Source organism: Bufo gargarizans, chromosome 5 (genome assembly GCF_014858855.1).
Source record: "Bufo gargarizans isolate SCDJY-AF-19 chromosome 5, ASM1485885v1, whole genome shotgun sequence".
Taxonomy (NCBI): Eukaryota; Metazoa; Chordata; class Amphibia; order Anura; family Bufonidae; genus Bufo; species Bufo gargarizans.
This window is the reverse complement of record NC_058084.1, coordinates 308,277,610-308,302,008: the sequence shown is the minus strand read 5'-3', so window position 1 is coordinate 308,302,008 and position 24,399 is coordinate 308,277,610. Positions and strand designations below refer to the sequence as shown.

Here is a 24,399-nt window from a genome sequence, read left to right as displayed (position 1 = left end):
GTTGGGGTAAACCTGCCTGCCAGACCTGCGTGGGCAAATTATTGGAGGATGAGGCCCCTTCTCTCTTATCAAGCCTAAAACAAATGATCAAGGACGAGGTCAAGGAGTCAGTGAAAGAGTCCTTGAGTAATCTGCCTGAAAATCGCCCAGCACTTCTGCTGCTGCCTCTATTCCCCCTTCAAGTGATCAAGAGTTGTTATCGGGGTTAGAGGAGGAGGGAGAGCTACCGTCCTCGGATCACTCCCAGGATGAGCAAATGGCGGGGAGACCCTGTTCCTATCAGAGAACATTAATTCCCTAGTCAGGATCGTCAGAGTTACCATGGGACTTGATGACCAGTCAGAGCCTCAGTCTATGAGAGATACTATGTTTGAGGGCCTGGGTCCTAGGAAATTGAAGTGTTTTGACGTTCACGAGAATATAACTTCTGTAATTAAAAATGAATGGAGGTAGGCCGGACAAAGTTTTTTTTTTTTTTGTGCCATCTGCCCTAAAGCGGAAGTATCCCTTTGAAGATACGGCTTCAGCGGATTGGGATAGAGCTCCAAAGCTAGACGCCCCAGTAGCAAAGATCTCTAAAAAGGCAGCCCTCTCGTTTGAAGACTCAGGAACACTTAAGGATCCGATGGACAGAAGGGCCGAGGTGTATTTGAAAAAGAATTGGGAAGCGATGGCTGGCTCATTCAGACCTGCTATAGCCGCCACCTCAGTGGCCAGATCATTAAGAGGCTGAATGAACGAATTGGAGGAGCAGATAAAGAAGGGGGCACCTGTGGAGCAGTTGCTTGCCTCATTTCCAACCCTTTATAGTGCCATCGATTTTCTAGCGGATGCCTCAGTAGATTCTCTGAAGCTATCAGCAAGAGCCGCTGCTCTTTCAAATTCTGCCCGGAGGGCCATTTGGCTTAAGGATTGGAAAGGAGATTCGGTTTCAAAAGCAAAGTTATGTGCCATTCCCTGTCAGGGTGAATTCCTCTTTGGGCCAACGTTAGATGATTTAAAAAGGGGTTCCCCTCTATCAGCAGCCCTCTAAGAAACCTTTTCGCTCTGACGACCAGATTCAATTTTAAGAGAAGAGAAGCTCCCAGACAACCTGGTAATGAAGGCTAGAAGAAACAAGGGATTTCTTTTTTCAGGTGGAGAGGCCTCAAAAAAGCCTCAACAATGACGCCAGATCCCCGGTAGGAGGTCGGCTCTCCCTCTTCACAGAGCAATGGCAGAAGATCTCAAACAGCCCCTGGATTCTTTCAATTATTTCAGAAGGCTATTGCTTAAAATTCCTGAAAACTCCTCCAGAAAGGTTTGTCTTGACAGACTATCGCTCCAGCCCAGAGAAGCTGGAAGCGTTACATCTGGAGATTTCGGATTTGTTGGAGAAGGTCCTGCAGGTGGTTCCAGCTCAAGAGAGGGGGAGGGGCTATTACTCAACACTTTTTCTTGTAAAAAAGCCAAACTGCACCTACCGTACCATAATAAACCTGAAACTGCTCAACAAATACCTGGTGTACGAAATATTTCGTATGGAGACCATCAGTTCTATAATTCCAAATCTATTTCCAGGCTGCTACATGGCAACCCTGGATCTCAGGGACGCTTAATACCATGTACCAATCCATCCCAATCACTAGAAGTACTTAAGAGTAGCAGTTCAGTTTCCAGACAGACTCCTACATGTACAGTTTCAGGCCCTGCCGTTTGGTTTATCCCAGGCACCCAGGCTGTTCACAAAGATAATAGTGGAAATGATGGCTCATCTGAGAGAAGGATTTGGTTGTCATTCCATATCTAGACTATTTTCTCCTTCTCTCTCAGGAACCAGACCAGTTAATCAGTCTGATTTCCTGGTTCAGGGAGGTTCTAGAGCAACTGGGTTGGGAATTAAATCTCCAGAAATCCAGTCTTGTGCCAAGCCAGTTATGCACCTTTCTGGGGGTACTCCTGGACTCCCATAAACAAATGTGTTCTCTTCCACCACAAAAAAACATCTCTGCTAGTCTCCAGGGTTCAAGACATTATAGCTCGCCACTCCATCTCCTTAAGAGAAGCGATGTCAGTTCTAGGCCTAATGACTGCCGCAATCCCGGGAGTAGAATGGGCCCACTTCCATTCAAGGTCACTTCAGTTGCAGATCCTGGAGGTTTGGGACAAAGATCCCAAATCCCTGGACTCTCTTTTTCCTTTCACCTCAAACGTTAAAAGACTTAAAATGGTGGACGGTGCCTTCCAACCTTCAAAAAGGAGTCCCTTGGTCAAGGAAGGACCCCCTTACTCTGACTACAGATGCAAGTCCTTGGGGTTGGGGAGCCCACACAGATTCTCTACTTCTGCAGGGACATTGGAATCAGGAAATAGTCTCCAAGTCTCACAACTTCAAGGAACTTCTAGCGATCCTCATGGCCTTGAAGAGGCGCCTCCACCTCTTAAAAGAAATATCTTGATCTATTCAGACAACATGACGGCAGTAGCTCACATCAATCGTCGGGGGGGGGGGGGGGACCAGATCCCCAGACCTGATGTCTCTGACCAAAGAAATTTTCGAGCTGGCAGAAGATTTCCTTCCATCGATCAGGGCAGTACACTTAAAGGGGACGGAGAATGTAGACTTTCTGAGCAGACATTGTGTTCAGCAGGGGGAATGGTCCCTAAATCAGCAGATCTTCGACGACATTGCGGCCCTATGGGGTCTCCCGGTGGTAGATCTCTTTGCCACAAGGGAGAACAGAAGAGTGAAGAAATTCATCTCCCTATCTCCATCGGAGCAGCCCACAGCGGTGGACGCATTGGCCCAATCATGGAGAGTAGGCCTCCTATAAAACTACTCCCGAGAGTCCTGAAGAAAATTCTAGTAATTACTATAGCCCCCTTTTGGCCCAGGAGTGTCTGGTTTTCCTGGCTAAGGCCTAGTTCACACGAACGTTTTTTTTTTGCGGGTGTACGGGCCGTTTTTTGTGTTCCGTATACGGTCCGTATACGGAGCCATTCATTTCAATGGTTCCGCAAAAAAAACGGAATGTGTTCCGTATGCCTTCCGTTTCCGTTTTTCCGTTCCGTTGAAAGATAGAGCTTGTCCTATATTTGGCCGTAAATCACGGGTCGTGGCTCCATTCAAGTCAATGGATCCGCAAAAAAAACGGAACACATACGGAAATGCATCCGTATGTCTTCCGTTTCCGTTCCGTTTTTTCTGAACCATCTATTGAAAATGTTATGGCCAGCCCAATTTTTCCTATGTAATTACTGTAAACTGTACATGGCATACGGAAAAACGGAACGGAACAACGGAACGTAAACGGAAACACAACGGAACTCAAAAACGGAACAACGGATCCGTGAAAAACGGACCGCAAAAAACTATAAAAGCCATACGTTCGTGTGAACTAGGCCTAAGGAAGATGTCTGTGGCAGATCCCTGGGTACTTCCTGTCTTCCCGGGGCTACTAGTGCAGGGGCCGGTACTTCATCCACAGTTAGAGAGCCTGCACTTGACAGCTTGGCTGTTGAGAGGCAGATCCTAGAAATGAAGGGTCTTTCTGGGGAGGTAATAAACACCCTTTTGTCCAGCAGAAAGGCTGCTACTTCAAAGATGTATTTAAGGATTTGGAGGGCCTTCCTTAGGTTTGCAAATAGGCCTGTTAATGTCCTAGAGCCCCCGGAATTACCAGTAGTTCTTAGCTTCCTCCAGGAGGGTTGGAATAAAAAAACTTAGACCTAGTACTTTGAAGGTCCATATCTCTGCCTTAAGCTCTCTCTTTGAGTATAAATTAACAGACCACCCCTGGATAAAAAGATTTGTCATTGCAATTTCTAAACTTGCACCCGTCCAGAAGTCCAGAGTTCCTCCCTGGGATTTAAATCTAGTTTTGTCTGCCTTAACTGGGGATTCCTTTGAGCCCATTGAAGATATCTCAATAAAAATCTTAACCTATAAATTATCTTTTTTGCTAGCCATTACATCTATGGCTAGAAGAGTGAGTGAGATATCGGCCTTCTCAATTGAAAGACCGTATCTTAGCATTCAAGAAGATAGGGTTATTTTATCTCCTGACCTTGCCTTCCTTCCAAAGGTTTCGTCATCCTTTCGCCAATCACAGGATGTAGTTTTACCTTCCTTTTGTCCTTCACCAAAGAATCAGAAGGAAAGGGAATTCCATTGCCTTGATGTTAGGTGCCTAATTCGGTACCTTTCTGCCACTCAGGACTGGAGGTCGTCCTCTAAGCTTGTGGTTTCCTTTCAGGGACAGAAGAGCTCCCCTGCTTCCTCACAATCTATTGCCAGATATATTAAACGGGCCATTTACCTTGCATCTTCCTCTAAAGGGGTTCCTCCTCCTGCCGGGTTTGGAGCACACTCAACTAGAGCGGTGTCTACATCCTGGGCAGAAAGAGCTTCTGCTTCTATTGACCAGATTTGCAGAGCTGCTACGTGGAGTTCTTCGCATACCTTTTTTAAGCACTATAGACTGCAGCTTACTTTACAGGAGGGTTTAGGGTTTGGGCGTAAAGTCCTCCAAGCAGTTGTCCCACCCTAGATGATCTTGCCTAGATATCCATGGGTGCTGTCATAGGCGAGGGGAGAAATATGTGATTACACTTACCGGTAATAGTTTTTCCCTGAGCCTATGACAGCACCCGCCTAGGACCCTCCCAAAATATGAAGAAAAAATAGTATTTTTGATAAAAATATAGTATAAATACACTTTTATTTATAATTAGTTATAAAAAAAAATTATATATATCGTTTGATTTTTTGATTTTTTATTATAGATATATTGTGTCCTGTGGGGTAGTCTTTTGTTTCCTTAGTTCTTGAAATAGGACTGGCATGATGGGGGTTGTACTTCCCTTTTAAAGAGGCTGTGCTTCCTGTTTCCTGTCCTGAGGAGAGGGGCGAATGCTATCCATGGGTGCTGTCATAGGCTCAAGGGAAAACAATTACCGGTAAGTGTAATCACATATTTCAGAGCTTCTTGACACTTTGCTAAAGTGCTAAGAAAAGTAGTAGGCTTAGAGGGATGGGGCACGGCCTCCCAAAGTTCTAAAGATTTACTATCATTAGTGCCATAACCTGGCTTAAATGATAACTCAAGTTTGCACCAGCCACTAGGTGGCGTAGATTTGAATTTCTGGTGCATGGAGCACCAGAGATGCAGCTAGTATTTATTAATCAGTATCTGCTTCTTAATAAATTAGGCGCATTTCACTCCGGCACACACAAGATCGAGTGGCATATGAAATGCTAGTCTTGCTAATTCTCCCCCATTGTCTTTTTAACAGAGTCTAAGGAGCTAATTCAGTCTATCCAGATTTCCCAAAATTCTGGCAAGCTATGCTGGTTCCCTAACTTGGCATTAGCATAGCTTGCTGTGCCAAGCTCTTTACGTAGCACCCATGCACTGCTATGAGAGAGCTACTTGAAACAGCAGAATGCTGGCACACTCCACCGTTTTTGCCTACCTGGTGGTCGGGGCTTGGTCTCATCTCGCTTTAGTAATGGCAAGCGGAGACAACCCCTTTAAATATGATTGAGATGAGATCGAGAAGTATACACTGCTAGTGATGCTTAGTCAATGTCAACACAAGCAAGTTGGTGCACCTTTTTATTTTAGGTTCTGCAGCAGAACATATATTGAGGCAAGGTCACATTAATACTGGATGGCATCTACAGTTGCCGGCATACAAGCTGCCACATTGACTTGTAATAGTCATACGGATGCTAGACATTCTAGATGGGGGAGAGATCTGGTGATCAAGCAAGCCAGGGTAGCGACTGGACATCCTGAAAAGCACATTGTGTAGTACAGGCAGCATGTGGGTGAGCATTATTTTGTTTGAACACAACGTCTCCTAACTGAGTAAAAAAAAGGCGGTAAGATTGGTTCCACGAAGTCCTGGACATACCGCAGGCTGGTCAATATTACCTCCACATACCAGATGGAAACGGATGTGGTGTTGGTCCTGTGTGTGTCCGTACTATGCATGAGGACAGTAGGCACTTTACAGCCCTCCTGTAAACTATCATGTGCTTCAATGGCAAACAATAGTGCTCAGTAATGAAACCAGTTTCTGCCTTGGTACTAATGATGGCTGGATCAGAGTTTGCAGAAGGGCTGGAGAGCGTCTACTTCCATCATGCATAGTGCGGAGACACAAAGGACCAACACCAAATGTCACGATGTGAGGCACCATTAGCTATGCCCGTTGCTGTCTGTTTTTTGTGGAGGGAACATTGACCAGCCTTCACTATGTCCTGGGCATTGTGGAACAAGTCCTACTGCATTTTTTGCCTGTTGGGAGACGCACTATTCCGGCTACACAACGTGCTCTTCATGGCATTGAGCAGCTCCCCTCGCCAACTTGATTGCCAGATCAATCCCCCATCTAGGATGTCTGGGACTGGATGGGGCGATGGCTCTCCTACGACCAACAGCCAACAACCAACTTGACTGAACTACAGGTCCAAGTTGAGAGCTTGGAATGACATAGCACAGGAGACTATCCAGCATCTGTTTCACCATGCCAGAGTGGTAGCCTGTATCACAGCAAGGGGAGATGCCACTCTCCCCTTGCCTCAACATATACCCAAGTTAAATTGTGCACCACCATAGTTGTGTGATCATTGACCAAGTACCACTAGCAGTTTAGACGCTGAGCAAAAATATAAACGCAACACTTTCGATTTTGCTCCCATTTTGCATGAGCTGAACTCAAAGATCTGAAACCTTTTCTACATACACAAAAGACCAATTACTCTCAAATATTGTTCACAGATCTGTCTAAATCTGTGTTGGTGAGCACTTCTTTTTTTGCCGAGATAATCCATCCCACCTCACAGGTGTGGCTTATCAAGGTGCTGATTAGACAGCATGAATATTGCATAGGTGTTCCTTAGACTGGCCACAATAAAAGGACACTCTGAAATGTGCAGTTTGATCACACAGCACAATGCCACAGATGTCGTAACGTTTGAGGGTGCGTGCTATTGACATGTTGACTGTAGGAATGTCTACCTACCAGAGCTGTTGCCCATGCAATGACTGTTCATTTCTCTACCATAAGCAGTCTCCAAAGGCGTTTCAGAGAATTTGACAGTATATCAAACCAGCCTCACAACCGCAGCCAACGTGTAACCACACCAGCCCAGGACCTTCACATCTAGCATGTTCACCTCCACCTCCATCATCGTCTGAGACCAGCCACCTATACAGCTGCAGCAACAATCTGTTTGCATAACCAAAGAATTTCTGCACAAACTGTCAAACAGTCTCGGAAGCTCATCTGCATGCTCGTCGTCCTCATCAGGGTCTGGAGCTGACTGCAAGTTGGCAAATGCCCACATTCGATGGCATCTGGCACATTGGAGAGGCATTCTGTTCACAGATGAGTCCTGTTCAGGGCAGATGGCAGACAGCTTGTGTGGCGTCGAGTGCGTAAGCAGTTTGCTGACGTCAACGTTGTGGATCAAGAGGCCCTTGGTGGTGTTGGGGTTATGGTATGGGCAGGCGTATGTTATGGACCACGAACATGTGTGCATTTTATACCGTGACGAGATTTTGAGGCCCATTGTTGTGCTATTCATCCACAACCATCACCTCATGTTGCAGCATGATAATGCACGACCCGATATTGCAAGGATCTGTACACAATTCCTGGAAGCTGAAAACGTCCCAGTTCTTTTATGGCCAGCATACTCACCGGACATGTCACCCATTGAGCATGTTTGGGATGCTCTGGATCGGTGTATACAACAGCGTGTTCCAGCTCCTGACAATATTCTGCAACTTTGCACAGTTATTGAAGAGGAGAGGACCAACATCCCACAGGCCACAATCAACAACCTGATCAAGTCTATGCGACAGATGTGTTGCACTGCTGCTGGCCACTGTGCACATTTCAGAGTGGCCTTTTGTTGAGGGCAGTCTAAGGTAGGGTTGGACGATATCAAAAATATACCCACGATAACGATATTAAGAAATTTATCGCGATAACGATATATATCGCGATAAATGCCCATTTAGAAGAAAAAAACACATGGGGGCAGCCACAAGGAGACGTTGCACTGTATGGGGGCAGCCACAAGGAGACGTTGCACTGTATGGGGGCAGCCACAAGGAGACGTTGCACTGTATGGGGGCAGCCACAAGGAGACGTTGCACTGTATGGGGGCAGCCACAAGGAGACGTTGCACTGTATGGGGGCAGCCACAAGGAGACGTTGCACTGTATGGGGGCAGCCACAAGGAGACGTTGCACTGTATGGGGGCAGCCACAAGGAGACGTTGCACTGTATGGGGGCAGCCACAAGGAGACGTTGCACTGTATGGGGGCAGCCACAAGGAGACGTTGCACTGTATGGGGGCAGCCACAAGGAGACGTTGCACTGTATGGGGGCAGCCACAAGGAGACGTTGCACTGTATGGGGGCAGCCACAAGGAGACGTTGCACTGTATGGGGGCAGCCACAAGGAGACGTTGCACTGTATGGGGGCAGCCACAAGGAGACGTTGCACTGTATGGGGGCAGCCACAAGGAGACGTTACACTGTATGGGGGCAGCCACAAGGAGACGTTACACTGTATGGGGGCAGCCACAAGGAGACGTTAATTGCATTAATCATTGGTGGCAGTGGCCACCGGGTCCCCCTCCCATCATTGGTGGCAGTGGGCCCCCCCTCCTCCCTCCCCAATATTAATCTTTGGAGGCCACAGGGTTGTCCCCCTATCATTGGTGGCAGTGGGCAGTTCTGATCGGAGCCCCAGCAGTGTAATGCTGGGGCTCCGATCGGTTACCATGGCAGCCAGGAAGCTACTGAAGCCCTGGCTGCTATGGTATGTTAGTAAGCAGCATTATACTCACGTGCGCCGTGGCCGCCGGGCGCTCCTTCTTCTGTCTGTGCGGCGCATTGCTAATGCTTATAGCATTAGCAATGCGCCGCACAGACCTATGAGAAAAAGGAGCGCCCGGCGGCCACGGCACACGTGAGTATAATGCTGCTTACTAACATACCATAGCAGCCAGGGCTTCAGTAGCTTCCTGGCTGCCATGGTAACCGATCGGAGCCCCAGCATTACACTGCTGGGGCTCCGATCGGAACTGCCCACTGCTGCCACCAATGCAGGGACTTAAGAAAATTCCTGGCACCCGACCTCTGAGAGGACGCTGTGATCCCCGCGCTGGGATTAATTGCGCGGATCACAGAGTCCTCTCAGAGGTCGGGTGTCGGGAATGCGAGTCACAGTATTCCTTCCTTCCCTCCCTCACGCCGGCCGAATGGATAAGAGCGCCGCCGCAAGCTACAAGTACTCTGTAAATGTGCCGTATGGTTCATGCTGGGGCGGGCGGCCGCGGATTTAGAAGCGGTCAGCACACATGACCGCTTCTATGATGTCACGAAATACCGCGGTATTTAGGAAATGGCTATCGCCATATCGCAGTTTTTTTAATACAGCGGTATATCGTGATACCGGTATATCGCCCAACCCTAGTCTAAGGCACACCTGTACAATATTTATGCTGTCTAATCGGCACCTTGATATGCCACACCTGTGAGGTGGGATGTATTATATCTCGACAAAGGAGAAGTGCTCACTAACAGATTTGGACAGATTTGTGAACAATATTTGAGTAATGGGTCTTTAGTGTATGTAAAAACTGTTTCAGATCTTTGAGTTCAGCTCATGCAGAATGGGGGCAAAACAAAGTGTTGCATTAATATTTTTGCTCAGTGTACTTTGTCAATCTCGCCTTCAAGATGACCTTTAACCACTCCTGACATGCCTGTTTTACCAATTCTGGAGCACCTATTCTTATGACTGTGTTGTGCCATTCCTTTATTATTCCTGCTAGAAGTCATGAATGAATTGCCAGCAGTCTGCAGTAAGGGTACAGAGGGGTGGTAACAAGTTGGAGGGGTGCACCAGCACAGTCTGAAAATGGCAGCGCTAATTAGATAGTGAGTCTGTGCAGGTATACCCCCCCCCAACTGGTTAATACCCCTCTGTACCCTTGCTGCAGACTGCTAGCAATTCATTTATAACTTCTAGTAGAAATAATATAGGAATGGCACATCATAGAGCCATAAGAATAGATGCTCCCGAATTATTGCATGGGGAATGCGTGAAGCTATTAAAACAGGCATGTCAGGAGCAGTGAAAGGTTATCTTTAATAAAATCAAGTGTTCCGGGGGTTCTTTTTCATTTTCCGGTAGTGTAGTTATGTTTTTTATCTATTATGCTCGATGTCTGGCTGGTGATGCACTTTGTTATAAATTACCCATGCAGACCCAGCTTAGAAGGCTTGTTACATGGGTGGAAAAGTTACATGGGTGGTGAGTATTGCATTCATTTAGTAGAAAACCAGTTACACCACTTTTGGGATGTACTTTACATTGGACAAATTTCATTGCTTACTGATATATCTGTAGAGTGTGCAAGCAGTAAAATTCAGCTGTGTTGTTTATTTCAGGCTCAGGAAAAACTTGGTCCAGTGGATATGTTGGTGAACTGTGCTGGAACATCAATAGCTGGCAAATTTGAGGAAATCGACATTGATCGTTTTTCAGTAAGTTTTGTTACTTGAGGCATATTCACACATCCTACAGTGGATGTGACACCTATGAAATGAAGGGTAAAATGTATTTATTACTGACCCTGTAATTCATTTAATTAGTGAGCTTGTTGATCCTTCTCTTTTTTTTTTTTTTTTTTTTCTATTCAGAGAATGATGGAAGTGAATTATTTGGGCAGTGTGTACCCCAGTCGTGCAGTGATCTCTACTATGAAGGAGAGGAGGATGGGAAGAATTGTATTTGTTTCATCACAGGCCGGACAGCTGGGGTTATTTGGTTACACCGCTTACTCTCCAACAAAGTTTGCACTCCGAGGCCTTGCAGAAGCACTACAAATGGAGGTATGCAGCCAATCACTTCTAATCCATCATGTGCTGCAACAAGAGGTTGAAACAATTTGGGGGCAAAATAGCTACTTTCTTCCAGAAACTGTGCCATGTGGGCATGGGCTATGTTTCTGATATTGCACTTTCTCGCCCAGTTCCCTTGGGGGACACAGAAGACCTTGGGTATAGCTCATCTCCATAGGAGGCGTGACACTAAGTGAAAACTGTTAAGCCCCTCCTCCACAGCTATACCCTCAGCCTGGAGAGAGAGACTGCCAGTTTTTGCTTAGTGTCCAAGGAGGCAAGACACTCTTTTCTCCTTGTTTTAATTTTTACTTTTTTCTTTTCTTTTTGTTCCAGAACATCAGGGACAACAGAGACGCACTAGACCTCTCTGTTTCTCCCGGGGTCGAGCTGCGCCAGTGCCGGTCATCCGCACTGCTGCCTCCCCCACAGAAGGCAAGGTGGATCAGGGCAGCCCAGCTCCCCTACATCCCGCCAGCACAAGGGTCGCCCGCACGCCAAGCCCCTCTTCCAGCGTCCTGCCACTACGGTGCCAGTAGCTGAAGGGGCGACCCTGCTGGAACGGACCGAGGGTGAAGACGGCTATGGTGAGAGATTGGCTTCTCCAGCCCTACGTCCTCACCCCACCCCGGTCTCCTGCGTGCCTGACCCCCATACTGACAGGGCCTCTGGACCCTTTTGTCCCTGCTAGCCCTAGGCTGGCCCCTGGCTGCCACAGGGCGACATTTTGCTCCCATAGGACATTGGCACCCTTCTTCCTGCAAGAAGAATGCCTGGGGAGCTGCAGAGGTTCGCACCTAGCTGCCCCTGACGTAGGGGTTAGGCAGGCTTCCCACCCTCACAGACCCGGTCTCAGGGTCCCCCTCCCTCTTACCGGCCACTGCTTCAGGGCCACAGGGCCCGCGCCTTGCTGCCCCTGACCCATCACGGGCACCGGTCCGGTCAGCACTAATATTCCGGTGCGGCCGGGCGCCGCAAAAGATTTTAGGCTCCGCGGCTCCCGCGGCGGTCCGCCATTCCAGGCCCCCTTACTTCCGGCCGGCGGGGTGGGCTCCCGCGGCCAGCGAGCCACCATTCCAGTCCCTGTCTCTTCCGGCCGGCCGGGTGGGCTCCCGCGCCGGCAAACCGCCATTCCGGGCCCCTGTCTCTTCTGGCCGGCGGGGTGGGCTCCCGCGGCCGGCATTGGGCTATGCCCCAGCAGGTGGCGGTCGGCGGGGCTCCACTACTTTGGTCCCAGGCTTCGGCCTGCTGGGCCGCAATCCCGACCGGCCCGCGGGGTGGGCTCCCGCGGCCGGTTTGAAGCGCCGTTCCGCCGCAGGTCCCGGCGGTATGACGGGCCGGGGGCCGCAATTTAGCCCCCGGCTTCGCGGCCTACTAGGCCGCAATATTCCGGTCTCTGGTGGAGGGGGCGGGAACTTCTCCAGGCGCGAATTTTCCCGCCTGGAGGTTCCTCCGCCCCCAGGGGATCGCACGCCGCCCTCCAGGCCGGATCCCTGTTAACCCTTTGGGTGCAGGCTGGCTCCCAAAATTGGGTCTGTATAGTTGGCCCCCCTTTTTTCTCCTGTCTCTCAGGGCCCCTATATGGTGGCTCCCCTTTAGCCTCAGAGGCTGAGTTTAAATAATAATAAAAAAAAAATAAAAAACAAAAATAATGAAATAAAAAAAAAATAATAGATCATGATTTCTATTGGGCTGCGCTTGACGCTGCAGCCTCATCAGTAATGCTGCATGTCTGCATGACCTTTCCACAGGCGGCATGGTGTTGCGCTCCCAGCCTGCGTCGCTGCTAGGGCATTTCCCCTTTTAGGCGGTTTTCTTGCCTCTTCCAGGATACGGCGCTGGCCAAGTGCATTCGGCCCTCTGTAGGCAGCATTCATCATCTCTCCAGTTATGGTGCCTGCCATGTGCATCCCCCCCCCCTCCTAGGCGGGCTACTGCACTCTCCCTGGCTGACCATGTGCATGACCCCCTTCTTAGGCGGAATGCTGCACCTTCACCGGATACGGTGCTGGCCTTGTGCACGACCCCCTTCCATAGGCGGAACGCTGCACTCTCTGGATTTGCTGCCGGCCATGTGCGTGACCCCCTTCCGTGGGCGGAACGCTGCACTCACTGGATTCGCTGCCGGCCATGTGCGTGACCCCCTTCCTGGGCGGAACGCAGCACTCTCACTGGATCTGTTGCCGATCATGTGCATGACCCCCTTTTTTAGGCGGGATACTGCACTTTCACCGGATACGGTACTGGCTGTGTGCACGACCCCCTTCCATAGGCGGAATGCTGCACTCTCGCTGATGTGCTATGATGTACTTATGTACTATGTTATTATGCTGCACTCTCGCTGATGTGCTATGATGTACTTATGTACTATGTTATTGTGCTGCACTCTCACTGGTTGCGCTGCCGGCCTTTTCTTAGGCGGTATGCTGCACTCTCATTGGATTCCCTGCCGGCCTTGGGTATGCCTCCTTCCCTCAGGCAGCATACATACATCCCTCTGTCTTTGGGTGTTTCCTCGCAGGTACGTTGCTGGCCACGTGCATGTACCCCATACATGGCAGGGTGCTTGCACTCTCGCTGGATCCGCTGTCGGCCATAGGCATGACTCCTCTTCCGTAGGCGGTGTACGCACTCTTGCTGGATTCGCTGCCAGCCAGGGGCATGCCTTCCTTCCTCAGGCGACATGCACGCGTTCTTAGTGACTGTGTTTGTCTCTCGCCAGTACGTTGCTGGCCATGTGTATGACTCCCATGCATGGCGGTGTGCTCGCACTCTCCCTGGAGGAGATGCTGGCCATGTGCTTTACCCCCCTTTTTCTGGGCGGTGTGCTACACTCTCACCGGATACATTGCTGGCCATGAGAATGGCCCTCTATCATGGGTGGAACGCTTGCACTTCCATTGGATACGGTGCTGGCCTTGTGCGTGACCACCTCTCACTTCAAGGGCAGAATTTGGCACGCTCATGGGATTCACGGCTGTCCTTATATGGCTGGGCTGGACTTGTACATGTCCCCATTCATTGGCAGAGTAGTTACTCTCTCGCTGAGTTCAGTGTTGGGTGTATTATTGCACACTCATTTAATGCTAGGATACCCTGTGCATGTTCCCCTTTCACTAGGTGGACCTCCTGCGTTCCTGCTGGTTTATAGGGTATGTCCTGCTTCTCTGAAGTGGGTTCGGCCTTAGGCATCACTCCCTTTTGGGACGGGTCTTTGCACTCTTGCCAACTGTAGTTGGCCAGGTACAATTTCCCCCCTTTCGGGGTGGACTGTTGCGTTCCATCGCATGCTATACTGGTTTTGTGCATAACTCCCTTTCAGGTTGCACTTTGCGATTCCGTACATGCTGTGGCGCTCTGGGACGAGCCCCCCTTTTTTCTAGGTGGGTTGGCCTTCTCGCTGCTTGCGGGGCTGCTCGTTCGTATGCCTCACCTGCTTCCTGCGGCATACCTTTGTTTCTTGGGAGCCGATGCTTGCCGCCAGCCTTGCACTCGTCCCTAGGGAGTTCATTCTGTCCTCTTGACCGGACAGGCTCTATTTCTCTCTGCTGCACCGAGCTGGGTGGTGCTCATTCATTTAGTTGGCCTTTCATTCCAGGGAGTGTTCGTGGGTCCTAGATGCATGCCCTTTGCGTCCTTCTGCAGCATTGCTTCCCTGCGCTAGTGGTCCCATGGTCGAGAGTGCTGTTGTCTGCGGCGCCTCTCGAATTCTTCATTGGCGCTGGCAGGACTGCGGTTCCCTTGCCTGCCGCAATTTCCTCCTCTTCGGATGCAGTGTGGTATGAGTCCTTCCTCTTGGCGCCGACGGGGCTAGTTTTGTCGACCCTTCTGCCCGTGTTACTGGTCTGCGCCTGTTCTCATTGGGTTTTCGCCTGCTTGCCAGGCGACTCCAGCGGGTTCACTGCTGTCCACTCCTGGCTGTGTCTCGTCCAGGATCTGTCGTAAGACTTAGGGTTTTTTGTCTGGGGTTCTGTGGGAAGCTGTGCATTCCCCACTCTGAAGTTCTTTCCCCATGGTTCTGTCTTTTAGTTGAGGTGTCAAGTGTCGGCGCTGTTCTTCCTCTTCCACCGTTCCCGGCCCTCTGGGCCTGCCAAGACCTTCTTCCTCGGAGTGGCTCTTTGGTTCCTCTGTACTGTCCTTCGGTACCGCCCTGGGGACTATATCCTGAGCTCTCGGCGCTCCAATCTTGCCCTTGGAGCCGTTACAGGAGTTCTCTCTATCCTTCTGTCCTGTACGGTTGTGTTCCGTATCAGTCGTGTCTCTGACTGGTGCCGGCATGGCCCCTTTTTTTGTTACGAGCTTTCTGTCTTTTCCAGGACAGGGCTGTTCTGCATCTCTATTCTTCCTTCCTTCCTTCTGAAGGTGGTGTTGCCTTCGCTTCAACACCTCACCTATTTGGACGTTGTTTGGGCCTGGCCGTTTTTTACTTGGAGATCTCCGACTCTTGCAGTCGTTCGGCCTCTTGGGTTTCCAGGAGGTCTGTGCATAGGGTTGGCAGACTCCAGGGTGGTTTTCCTCCGCTTGATCAGATTGGCTATTGCTGAGGTTACCGCACCTAGGGCAGGATTCTGTCTTTGGTGTCGCCGTTCCTTTCACCAGAGCGGTCGGTGCCTCCTGGGCCGGAGGCATTGGGCTTCGGCCGTGCATTTGGGCACGGCGGCCACAGGTCTGCCTTGCACGCCTTACTGAGTTCTACAGGGTGCATACTGACTTTGGCAGATGCTGCCTTACCCCGCCTGGGTTTACAGGCGGCGGTTCATTGATGCCTTTCGGGTGCTTCGCCTTGGTGCTGTGGTCCCTCCCCCTTTTGGACTGCTTTTGAACGTCCCAAGGTCTTCTGTGTCCCCCAAGGAAACTGGGCGAGAAAATGAGATTTTTGTATAACTTACCAGTAAAATCTCTTTCTCGCTCTTTCCTTGGGGGACACAGCACCCACCCATTAATTGTTTTTTCTCTGTGCGTTTTCCGAGTTTTTGTTACCCGTTGGGTAGTTGGCTTGTTGGTTCCTTGTTGGACTTTGCCTTTTCTCACTGCTTGGACACGCAACTGGCAGTCTCTCTCTCCAGGCTGAGGGTATAGCTGTGGAGGAGGGGCTTAACAGTTTTCACTTAGTGTCACGCCTCCTATGGAGATGAGCTATACCCAAGGTCTTCTGTGTCCCCCAAGGAAAGAAAGAGAAAGAGATTTTACTGGTAAGTTATACAAAAATCTCATTTTCTCATCCGCAATATGGACAAATATAGGTCCTTCTCTAGAATTGGGAGAACAGACACAATGACCTGCAAAAAATCCCAATTTGTTCATGGCCCCATAGAATTGAATTAGTGTGTTGCCTGCTTAAAAAAAAAATTAAAAAAATGCATGATGACAAATCTGATTGTGTGCATGAAGCCTTACTCAGAAATTCTGCTCCAGAATCATATAAACCAATATATCACAGAGCTCATCTTCTACCCCTTTATCATATCAAGCTGTCAGATAGGATGACTTAACATCTGACAGATTAATGGCTGTTTTTGTAAATAAATAATCACTGGTCAGTGGCGGCATCAGGACCGGAGTGCTGGAATCCTCTCCATTCTGAGCACATACCCTATAGTACATGTATTCATGAGCTGCTATACCTTCTCTTAGGAAGAATGCTGTGCTTAATCAAGAGACCCCAAACAATTGAATGGGGGTCTCTATCTCTCAGAAAGGGCAGCATAAACCTGGTGACATTTCCCTTTTTAAATGTGAAGATTATTCATATACAGCGAGTCTTGTCCCATTAGGTTCCTGCCTTCATTACTAGTAAGTGACCGCACCTTTCTTCTTTCTAGGTAAAACCGTACAATGTTTATGTGACTGTTGCTTATCCTCCAGATACTGATACACCTGGGTTTGCAGAGGAAAATAAGTCTAAGGTAAGCACTTTGGGGGTCATTTACTATTAGAAATTTTGAGAGAAAGGAAGTGCTATTGGCTCAACCATATTGTCCAAAAGATGATGGGTGCTCAGCCCCTCACTGTCCTGCAGCAAATGGACAGATGGCGGGAATAAATATTGTATGTCAGATTTTATTATGATCCCAAGATAAAAACATGTAAATATGCAATAGTTGAAATGATATTTGATAAAGTTGCAGGTACCATATAGATTGTAAATATGAATTAAAACAAGTGATAAACCGTGGTTGCAACCAGATGGAATCTAGATTTGCATATGTAAGCTCTTCAATCCATATCCATGTGTGTCCCCGCAAAAAAACTTTCTCCCAAAGGATAAAAGATGATTTTTCCTTAGTACCTTTATTTGGGAGTCTTTTATATAGACCCCTAGAGGTCAAAGAGCTTCATATGCAACGTCCATCGGACAGTATGCTTCACTTAGTGTGTGGTAACAATGGACATGGTAGTCGCGCTCTCTCTCAGCTGCTACCAAACCAGTATATGTCATGTATTCAAAACTTCCCATTTGGGAGTGCTGTACTTTACCAGTCAGATGTCTTAACTGTATTAGTTTCTATAGTCTGGACTGGCTGGAGAACACTGGTGCAGAGCGGGATCCAGTTAACTTATAATGTGAAGTCCAATTGCTCCTTTGCTCTTCCAGGACCTGCAGAGTATCCCACGTGGTTTACAGATTCCCCATGTGACTTGGGAGGCGGGCTGAGCTGTTCAATCCCGTACTCTTAGGCTGGTTTCACACGGGTGTTGCGGGAACATGCGTGATTGCAAAACATTGTAATGCGTTTTGCACGCGCGTGAGAAAAATCTGCATGTTTGGTACCCAGACCCAAACGTCTTCACAGGTTGTGTAGATTGTATTATTTTCCCTTATAACATGGTTATAAGGGAAAATAATAGCATTCTTAATACAGAATGCTTAGTACAATAGCGCTGGAGGGGTTAATTTTTATTTTTAACTCTCCTTAATCCACTTGGTTGCGCAGCCTGGCTTCTCTTCTGTTTTCTTCTTTGTGTACAGAAAAAAGACCATGTGATGACCGGAGTGACATCACCACAGGTCCTTTTCCTGTACTCAGCAAAGAAGACAGAAGAGAAGCCAGGCTGCGCGATCAAGTGATTAAGGAGAGTTAATTTTTTTTTTTAACCCCTCCAGCGCTATTGTACTATGCATTCTGTATTAAGAATGCTATTTTCCCTTATAACCATGTTATAAGGGAAAATAATAATGATCGGGTCTCCATCCCAATAGTCTCTTGGCAAACGTGTGTGAAAATCGCACCGCATCCGCACTTGCTTGCGGATGCTTGCGACTTTCACACAGCCCCATTCACTTCTATGAATAAACGCACAATATAGAGCATGCTGAGATTTTCCCGCAACGCATAAGTGATGCGTGAAAATCACCGCTCATGTGCACAGCCCCATAGAAATGAATGGGTCCGGATTCAGTGCGGGTGCAGTGCGTTCAACTCACGCGTTGCACCCGCGTGGGAAACTCGCCCGTGTGAAAGGGGGCTTACAGCTTCAAAAGGTATCCCATATCACGTCGGGGAGAATGTTATTGAATCCTCCAGCGTTTGTGATGTTGGAACTGCAGTCTTATTCCCTCACTGTTTGTGTTTGATACCAGACGCGTTTCAGGGTTAGCACCCCTTCCTCAGTGGGCCTCTGTGAATGCACCCTTAATTTGGTATCATAGGAATACAATGGGTCATGCAAGAGCCCCAAGTACATGCTTTCTTGAAATGTAGAAATGACCGTAGAAACTTGGCGCACCAATATCTTGGGACAGATATATTCTAGGTATATGTAAATTCACTTACTGTTGATTTTTCCAGCTTGAAGGTTTTTTTTCAAAGTATCTGCTATTTCAGTAAAATATTTTCTTTAGCATGACTCCTGCTAGGAGCTGTTTTGTGACAAAAAGTATGCATATAGCTACTTGGAGTAGGTGCCCCAAAATATAACCAAAGCTTTCCTGTGACAATCTTCCTCCTAATCCTGCACTCTGAGGACCGCTCCATTTGATGTACCAATGCTCGACCAGAACTTTCCAACACCTTTCCCTGTTCTTGAATGACGGGCCCTAAGATTTCTGAGCTGGTAGCGATGATGCTGGGGAAACCAGTTACACCAAGTGAATCCGCCCTGCCCATGGTGCACTGAAATGTTATTTGCATACAAATACAAAGCATTTTCACTATTAGAGGACAGGATTTGCAATGCTGGACCCCTACCATACATGGCGGCATGCTTACCTTTGAAACTGATTTTGGAGGTTACACTCCCTTTAAGAAAACCAAAATACTTGTTCTAGGCGAAGCACTATGTACTTGTTTGCTGACTTCAATATGAAGAATTGTACTTTGTTTCCTTTCCCTAGCCTTTGGAAACTAAGCTCATTTCTGAGACCTCAAGCCTTTGCCAACCAGACCAAGTGGCCAAAGTGATCGTTAAAGATGCTGTAGTAAGTATATGGTAACGTCTATGTGCACAAAGAGCTGTCCCAAATGTTGGGTCCACAGATATCCTACATCTATAGACTGTGATTGAGGCCTGAATAATTTAGAGCATATGATGGTCAAACGTTATAGTAGACTTGTCATTGCAGTGCTCCAGACTAAAAAAAATACCTGGTAGCCATTGGCTCCTGAACTGAAAAATTTAGGAGCCAAATCTAATTTTGTCGCCAAATCGAAACCGAATCAAAATTTTGGTATCGTGACAACGCTACTCCGATCAGATCGGCATAGGGTTGTTTTGATACCAAAATTTTGATTCGCTTTCGTCACCATAAAGTATTGCGATACTCAATACCGCGCAAAAAAAAAAAAAAAACACCAAAAAAAGCCGTGTGCATTTTACATATTATGAAATGTTCGGCCCATAATAGAGCAGTCCTATCCTATTTTTTGGGGTGACAAGGTGACTAAAAAATGGTGAATGCTCACCGCATAGGAGATATTTTTTAATAATTTTATAGTTTGGACAGCGCTATGTAATATGTTTATTTATTCTTTATATATTTTAGATGTAAAATTGGGAAAGGGGGGATTTAAACTTAATATTTTAGGGTACTTTCACACTAGTGTTTTTCTTTTCCGGCACTGAGTTCCGTCCTAGGGGCTCAATATCGGAAAAGAACTGATCAGGCATATCCCCATGCATTCTGAATGGAGAGTAATCCGTTCAGGATGCATCAGGAGGTCTTCAGTTCAGTCATTTTGACTGATCAGGCAAAAGAGAAAACTGCAGCATGCTACGGTTATATCTCCGGCGAAAAAAACCTGAAGATTTGCCTGAATGCCGGATCCAGCATTTTTTCCCATAGGAATGTATCAGTGCCGGATCTGGCATTCAAAATACCAGAATGCACCCGCACTAAATCCGGACCCATTCACTTCTATGGGGCTGTGCACATGAGCGGTGATTTTCACACATCACTTGTGCGTTGCGTGAAAATCGCAGCATGTTCTATGTTGTGCGTTTTTCACGCAGGCCCCATAGAAGCTAATGGGGCTGCATGAAAATCGCAAGCAAGTGCGGATGCGGTGCGATTTTCACTCATGGTTGCTAGGATGAAAGTCTATTCACTGTAATATTTTCCCTTATAACATTGGTGGCGTAGTGCGCCCCCCCACACCCCAGTTTGAGAAACATTGGTGGCGCAGTGCGCCCCCCCAATACAAGAAACATTGGTGGCGCAGTGCGCACCCCCCCCCCCCCAACACCCCAGTATAATAAACATTGGTGGCGCAGTGTGCCCCCCTCAATATAATAAACATTGGTGGCGCAGTGCGCACCCCCCCCCCAACACCCCAGTATAATAAACATTGGTAGCGCAGTGTGCCCCCTTCAATATAATAAACATTGGTGGCGCAGTGCGCACCCCCCCCAACGACCCCAGTATAATAAACATTGGGGGGCGCAGTGTGCCCCCCTCAATATAATAAACATTGGTGGCGCAGTGCCCCCCCACCCCCCTCAATATAATGAACATTGGTGGCGCAGTGGGCAGTGCCAATGAGGGTTAAAAAAATTAAATAAAAATTACCTCACCTCACCAAAAATTACATCACTGTGCTCATCACATGATACATCACATGATTCATCACCATGGTAATGGACCATGTGATGAGCTCAGTGACATCACCACAGGTCCTGAAGCAAGAACAGGAGACCGGCAGCTACTCGATCAACTGGAGGAGGTGAGTTAATTTTTTTAAATTATTCTTTAACCCTCATTGGCACTTCCCACTGTGCCACCAATGTTTCTTATACTGTGGGGGGGGGGGGCACACTGTGCCACCAATGTTTCTGATACTGGGGTGTTGGGGGGGGGGGGGGGAGGGCACACTGTACAGGGAGTCTAAGAAAGAATCGAATGAGTCACTAACTAAGTCGGATCTTTAGTTCTTTTCACCTGTGACTCATTCGATTCTTTCTCCCTGTACTTGTCAGTGACTCAGAGCTGCTAGTGCTCGCCTTGCCTTGCCTCAGCTCTGATTGGTTGGTGGGCGGGGAGGGGAGGGGCTGGCAGAAGCAGCCTCCACTCTAGGATCAGATTACACTCCTCCCGAGCCCCTCCCCTCCCTGCTGCCAGCGTCTCTACTGTTGTGTGCTGTGACCGAGCTGACTCAGACTGAGAAGAACTATCAGCTCCTGTGCCCGCCGCTGTTCAAATGCAGAGCTGCCGCGGAGGGTCTAGTCGCAAATGGCGACAAGACTAAAAAGTCTTGTCGCCATTTGTAAATTCTAAGTCGCATTGGCGACCATTTTGGTCGCCATCTGGAGCCCTGCATTGTCACTAGAGCTATGTCATACTTAAAGGGAACCTGTCACCTGGATTTTTGGTATAGAACTGAGGTCATGGGTTGCTAGATGGCCGCTAGCACATCCGCAATACCCATTCCCCATAGCTCTGTGTGCTTTTATTGTGTAAACACGATTTGATACATATGCAAATTAACCTGAGAGTCAGAGCTTGAAAATATGACTCTTCTCTGGCCACACAAGTAACATATGACTCGTTTGTGTTAATTTGCATAAAAGGCGGGAAGTACAAAAATGCATAATACTTATTGAATTTGTCTGCAAATGAAATTAAGTGTAATTTATATGTTTAGGGTAATACAATAAACATTTAGAAACGCTCAGTGAGGGTAGCATAGTAGAGGTGACAGGTTCCCTTTTAAGGCTATGAGAATTTTGATTCACATCTCACTGCATTTCCACAGCAAAGATTTGAATTCCACAATGAATATCTCACGGACAAAAAAACAACCCTATAAAAAAAAAATAACTTAATTAAAAATGCAAAAAACGACGCCTAGAAGTAAATTGAGAGAAAATATAGATAGAACAAGAAAACATGCCCAAGATATATAGGCAAATCAGCAATTCCTATGCAGGTATATCAGGTCTTATTCTGGACAGCAACATATACCGATAACATCAGTGCTGTGAGAGGTAGCCACCATGTTGTGTCAATCGCGTGGTTCCTTTTTTTAATTCCCTGTTACGTTTCTTAGGGTTTTATTCAAGATGAAACCGTCGTGCAGTTGGGATTGGTGTGATTCTAGCCCTATTGTGCCCCTCAGGCTATCCCTCCCTACAAGCCTAGCATCTAGAAAGGAATGACCCCTCTTCTCAGTGGCTGAACCCTTGTACTGTCGCCTATAAGGCCCTGACATTTCCTTAATGCCGTTGTGGAAAAGCAAGTCCCAACGCATTTCCCCAATTTGTAAATAACTGCGGAAAAAAAATTGAGATGCTGTGGATTTCAAAATCTGCACTGTAGGTCAACTTATGTGAGCGATTTCTCCCATGTGTAGATGATGATATTTTTAGAGTCTTAAACTCTAAAGCCTTAAATGCTAAGCCTTCTAATGTTGTAAAAAAATAAATAAAAAATTAGCAAAAATATGCCAACATGAAGTAGACATATGGTGAGTGTTAATAACTTTTGTGAGGTGTCACTATCTGTCGTAAAAGCTTTCAAATTTAGAAAATTTACCACAAACATGAACCACGATGTTGCAAAAAACTTTCTCAGAATTGCTTGGATAAGAATAACTTTGGCATGATTTTAACCCCTTAAGGACCGGGCTCATTTTCACCTTAAGGACCAGGCCATTTTTTGCAAATCTGACCAGTGTCACTTTAAGTGGTGATAACTTTAAAACGCTTTGACTTATCCAGGCCATTCTGAGATTGTTTTTTCGTCACATATTGTACTTCATGATACTAGTAAAAAAAAGTCAAAAAAATTAATTTTTTTGCATAATAAAATACCTAATTTACCAAAAATTTGGAAAAATTAGCAAATTTCAAAGTTTCAGTTTCTCTACTTCTGTAATACATAGTAATACCCCAAAAAATTGTGATGACTTAACATTCCCCATATGTCTACTTCATGTTTGAATTATTTTGGGAATGATATTTTATTTTTTGGGGATGTTACAAGGCTTAGAAGTTTAGAAGCAAATCTTGAAATTTTTCAGAAATTTACAAAAACCCAATTTTTAGGGACCACTACAGCTCTGAAGTCACTTTGCGAGGCTTACATAATAGAAACCGCCCAAAAATGACCCCATTCTATAAACTACACCCCTCAAGGTATTCAAAACTGATTTTACAAACTCCGTTAACCCTTTAGGTGTTGCACAAGAGTTATTGGCAAATGGGGATGAAATTTGAGAGTTTCATTTTTTTGCCTAATTTTCCATTTTAACCCATTTTTTCCACTAACAAAGCAAGGGTTAACAGCCAAACAAGACTGTATCTTTATTGCCCTGACTCTGCTGTTTACAGAAACACCCCATATGTGGCCATAAACTACTGTACGGCCACACAGCGGGGCGTAGAGTGAAAGGTGCGCCGTATGGTTTTTGGAAGCCAGATTTTGCTGGACAGTTTTTTTGACACCATGTCCCATTTGAAGCCCCCTGATGCACCCCTAGAGTAGAAACTCCATAAAAGTGACCCCATCTAAGAAACTACACCCCTCAAGGTATTCAAAACTGATTTTACAAACTCCGTTAACCCTTTAGGTGTTGCACAAGAGTTATTGGCAAATGGGGATGAAATTTGAGAATTTCATTTTTTTGCCTAATTTTCCATTTTAACCCATTTTTTCCACTAACAAAGCAAGGGTTAACAGCCAAACAAGACTGTATCTTTATTGCCCTGACTCTACTGTTTACAGAAACACCCCATATGTGGCCATAAACTACTGTACGGCCACACAGCGGGGCGTAGAGTGAAAGGTGCGCCGTATGGTTTTTGGAAGCCAGATTGTGCTGGACAGTTTTTTTGACACCATGTCCCATTTGAAGCCCCCCTGATGCACCCCTAGAGTAGAAACTCCATAAAAGTGACCCCATCTAAGAAACTACACCCCTCAAGGTATTCAAAACTGATTTTACAAACTTTGTTAACCCTTTAGGTGTTGCACAAGATTCAATGGAAAATAGAGATACAATTTCAAAATTTCACTTTTTTGGCAGATTTTCCATTTTAATATTTTTTTTCC

The 24,399-nt window shown here is 47.0% G+C and overlaps 1 protein-coding gene across 1 annotated transcript in view; it reads left to right on the top strand.

Annotated features, from left to right (window-relative positions):
* KDSR (3-ketodihydrosphingosine reductase) overlaps positions 1-24,399 on the top strand; it is a 53,944-nt gene that overhangs the window by 17,535 nt on the left and 12,010 nt on the right. The window contains exons 5-8 of the mRNA XM_044294415.1: positions 10,461-10,556; positions 10,713-10,904; positions 16,736-16,819; positions 19,249-19,332. Of these exons, the coding sequence (XP_044150350.1) occupies positions 10,461-10,556; positions 10,713-10,904; positions 16,736-16,819; positions 19,249-19,332 (456 nt within the window). The remainder of the gene's footprint in view (positions 1-10,460; positions 10,557-10,712; positions 10,905-16,735; positions 16,820-19,248; positions 19,333-24,399) is intronic.